This window comes from Atta cephalotes, assembly GCF_000143395.1.
Source record: "Atta cephalotes unplaced genomic scaffold scaffold00010, whole genome shotgun sequence".
Classification (NCBI taxonomy): domain Eukaryota; kingdom Metazoa; phylum Arthropoda; class Insecta; order Hymenoptera; family Formicidae; genus Atta; species Atta cephalotes.
In genome coordinates, this window is record NW_012130074.1 from 4,564,049 (window position 1) to 4,568,853 (window position 4,805).

Sequence of the window (4,805 nt, forward strand, 5' to 3'; positions counted from 1 at the left end):
ACCAGTCGTCTAAATTTTTTGTAACTTCTATGTCGTCGTCGGCGAAATACACTCTGAGAATGAATACGAAAGAGAAAAATATAAAGACTTTTATATTTGCACTCGTTTTATAAATTATTATATATAAGTCTTCCTAAATATATATATATATATATATATTATATATAAAATGATCCTTTTATTATATAAAAATGATCCTTCCTGTCTCATACGAGTCTATGCATCGCATACATATAAGAATATGAAGGAAAATCAATCTAAACGTTTGTATAATTGAAGTCGGTGTTGTGCACTAATCAAATTTCCGCGGTTGGCCAACTAGCAACCTATGTGTAAACTTTCTAGACAGTATATGCAATCCATGCATATAGTTCTTGTTTGTAGCTTTATGCAGTTTCTATGTGATCCGAATTAATGAAATGGATATAAATATCGTGTGCAACATTTCTCGAAATCTTTATTAATACTGCTATTAATATTTAAAAGTAATCTGGATTAAAAGAGAAGCGGAAAGAAGATTAAAAATTTTCATGATAATATTTAGTATTATATTTAATTTGCATTTTTACGTAAAAGTGAGAGACGCACGCACCGTAAGATTAACATCATTTGAGAAATTTACGACAAAGATAAAAGGGTTTGTCTTCCGGCGAGTTAGAATCATTTTATTCCTTTTAATGATCTCAAGGATTATAAAATCTTTTCCGAATATTTTTTCGGCATGTATTATGCAAGAGAGAAAAGTCCTTCGGTTTTCTATTGAAATGTCATAGGGTGGAACTTAGATAGGGGCCATTATTCATCGACAATACAGCAATCAGGTTTCTCTGAAAGAGCTAATCAGCTTTCTACAAAGCTGTCATTAATATTTTTACTAAAAATTGAGAAAATATATAAATTGAGAAGAATTTTTGGAACTTGCACAGAATTTTTGTAATATTGCCAGTTTTATTGCATTTTTTACAAGTGTATACATATATCTTTTCACGCATACTTGAACATATATATGTATATATTGGAAAAATATCTACATGGTTACCACGACCGAGTTTACGTAAAATATTCTGACGCATTTCGACTCTTTGAGTGATAAAATTTTTAAATCTGAAATTTATATAAACATAATATGAACTCAAAGGAATAAAATAAAAATTGAAAATTTTTCTATTTATTTATATATCGACTTATAGCTGTAAAGCCAAATTAGAGACAACCCAGTTTTGCTTATGATTGCTTTTCAAGACTAAAAATAATTTTGGTGCGCAATTTACAGAATTGGATACATATAAATTCACATCGAAAATATTATTTAAATTTACTAAGATTCAGCTTAGACTGTTGAAATTTTTATTACTCAATTGTGTATTCATAATCCAATCTTGAGATATTTCATTCAAATTAGAGCTTATATATCTAAATCTTGTATTAGGCTAAAACTTTGTATAATTTTATATGCTGTATATTTATGTGAGTATTTTGATATAAATTTCACATATATCCTTGAATTCTTTAAATGTTTATCGTATATTGCATAAAAATATAAAGAATATTATCCTGAATTCTGACGCAAATTATTATAGATCGTCTAAAGTGAGCTCAAGTTATAATTTCTAGGAGAAATATGGAATATGAGATTGATATCTTTTTAACAGAAATATGACGTGAGATATGATCCCTAGCAGTGCTTATTAGAAGTTCTTAACATGCAATATGTCTAAAATATCTAAAATATCTTATTATCTTTAATTATCATATCTTTTCAGATCTATCCGATAGGGGCACGAAAAAGTTTGGTGATGATTGTCAGATGGACAAAGAATGCGGCTTTGCTGGCTCCTATTGTGAACCAAAAAAGAACAAGTGCGCCTGCAAGGAAGAATTTGAAGCTACGAACCATATCGACAAGTGCGGACACGGTAAGTTGGTATGCTTTCTAGTATTCTGGATCTATATATAGAGTTCTCTGCACGTGGCTCTTTTACGATCGTATATATGAAATATATGAAAACCTCCAGAGGGAATCTCAATTCATAGGGAGAAAATTGAAATGGCTTCTCTTTCCTGGAATTTCTAAGCTATGGCATTATGAAATGTCATCTGTCAACATTATTAACGACAGCATTATTATAGTTATTCGAAAGAAATTAACTCTAAAATGCTATGTTAAAATATTAATGTAGCTATATATAGTATGTGTATGAAATAATGTTTAGCAGATGAAAAGAATTTGACTCAAGAGAAGTAAACCAGCATAGCGCGATGCATATGCCAGTGGGATTAATTTCCATACGCGAATGCACTAGTTAAATGGGCTGGTGCTATCTTGATCGAGAATAATTCTATTTCCTTCTTGGCTAAGTTGCCATATCCATTAATAGCGATTTCGTACATGATATCACATGGTAAACCGTGCAAATCTCCCAATCAAACAAGTCGATTATCGTTGCGAGTAAACCATAATTAATGCTGAAGCTCAAGATTAGTGCGCATGAGAAATGAATTCTATTCCGTTAATAAATTGACGAATAATTAAAAATTAAAAGAAAAAAATCTTTAACGTGTTTAGCAGAAAAATTCTTATATGTTATCTGATATAAATACAATAGTTTATAATATTAAAATTTGTTGATTCTTAGAATATACATTAAACTTAAGAAATGTTTTGTCTGTTGTGTAGACAATTTTACAAATAGTTTATGTTTCAGAGTATTTCTCTAAATTCTGTTTTTTATGGCACATTTAGAATTTCTCATTTACATGCCACAATTTACGAATTCTAAAAATTATTTTAGCGGCGAATGTGAACGAGTCCTGTTTCTTCCATGAGCAATGCGAGGCGCGGGTGATCCAAACGGAATGTCGCGATGGTCGATGCATCTGCCTCTTCGAGAAAGTCCCGATGATGCATGCGGACGGTGTAATAATCTGCGTAGGTAAGGAAAGGAATTCTCAAGAACTGAGGATAGCTTTAATGAAAATCTTGTCATGCCGACACGACTTCGACATGGTTTGGTGAAAATTGAAAGAGACGGAATCGATGGAATTAATCAAACTTCTCTCACCTGCTTCATATTTTTCGCATGCCAAGAATATTTTCCTTACATGAAAACACGGAAAGACAAAAATAAGAAGTACTTCTGTAAGACATGATATCGACTATTATATAAATATTAAAAAGAATAAAGAATATTTATATAACATTTTAAAAGAACATTGTATGCTTATACAGACGGCACGTTGCGATTAAAATTGTTTAAAGTAAAAGATTTTTGCGATTATTTAATTCATATTCTTTACTAAATAGCATTTTCATTTCTATTTTTTAACAATAAACATCAAACAATATTCAAATTTTAAAAATAATATTAAAATTACTTAAAATTATTAATAGAAAAATATTAAATCAATAAAGTCAGTGAAGAAACAGTTCTTAATAAATATATTCTTTGTACTCACAAGGAACTTAATTATAACTGTCCGGAACTGATTCGATTCTTCTCGAAATATATTGTTAAACACAAAAATCTGAGAGTATCTCGCGTATTTTTTTATATCAGCTCAATGAGAGATTTAAAGTATAAAACAACCTCTCAAAACTTAATTGTGCGGACAGGAAGTTTAAAATAATTAGGCTTTTGGAAAATGTAGATATATAATTATAAAATATATTTAAAAAACCATAAAAGTTTGTTATAAAATATTTTTTTTACATATCTCATTCGTTTCCTTGATAATCGATTGGAATTAAATATAAGCTTTGAGGATTTGTTTCTTTAAATCTCAAATATTTAAATCTCAAATTAGATATAAATAATACCTATGTCTTGGATTTTTGTTTAACAATATATTTTAAGGAGAATCGGACAGTTGTAATAGATCCCTTGACAGTATTTTCTTCTTGTGAGTTCTCTCTTCCATCGTATCAATATGGTGCGCGTTTGACTTTCAATTCCTTTAGGGCACGTGGGATTTAATTTACGAGCTTCTAGTTCTGGGATCCCTTGTGCAAACCAACGAATTTGTTTTCAGCTGAGGTCAAAGAATCACCCAGCCTCCAGTACATCGATCCAGCGATGATCGGCGTTCTTGTTGGCATGGCATTAATGTTCGTCATCATTTGCGTCGTTCTTAGACTTTTCAGCAGGTAAACAGTTTGATTAAGATGTTACAAGTAATTAATATTCATTATTTATATTTTTTTAAATACTATTGTTACAAATAATTTAATTCTTATTATTTGTGCAATTTATATCAAAACAAAGCATGCTATAGATTTCGATTAAATTTGCACATTTCTTTAAATAATAACACAACTCAATTTCAATAAATCTCTTGCATATTATTCGTAAATAATTAACATGTTAATTTAAATTTAATCGTGGTTAAGGCTGGAATTAAACTTTGGTGACAATTTTAATTGAAGTTGTCAGAATTCGAATATATACAGATATATATTTAACTCGGATGACTGTTGTTTTATTCAAGAAATTGCAATGTCGATAAGTGTTTGATAAAATAATCGTCTATTTATAAAACATTTCCATATAACAATCTAAATAATTAATATTTCTCAAAATATTGTTACATGTCATTATACAATATGTGCTTTTACTGGAAATAATGCAGTATTATTTTATGGTACTATTCATTATGAGAAATAAGTTTTTAAAATGCTTTAGCGTTTGTAAAATCAATCTCAATATTACAAAAGTATTGCTCAATTATATTCTTATATATATATATATATGTGCGTGCATGTGTGTGTGTGTGTGTGTGTGTGTGTGTGTGTGTGTGTGTGTGTGTGT

The 4,805-nt window shown here is 29.4% G+C and overlaps 1 protein-coding gene across 1 annotated transcript in view; it reads left to right on the forward strand.

Moving 5' to 3' along the window:
* Positions 1 to 241: 241 nt before the first annotated feature.
* LOC105627889 overlaps positions 242 to 4,805 on the forward strand; it is a 12,163-nt gene continuing 7,599 nt past the window's right edge. The window contains exons 1-4 of the mRNA XM_012209161.1: positions 242 to 263; positions 1,764 to 1,916; positions 2,793 to 2,933; positions 4,030 to 4,144. Of these exons, the coding sequence (XP_012064551.1) occupies positions 242 to 263; positions 1,764 to 1,916; positions 2,793 to 2,933; positions 4,030 to 4,144 (431 nt within the window). The remainder of the gene's footprint in view (positions 264 to 1,763; positions 1,917 to 2,792; positions 2,934 to 4,029; positions 4,145 to 4,805) is intronic.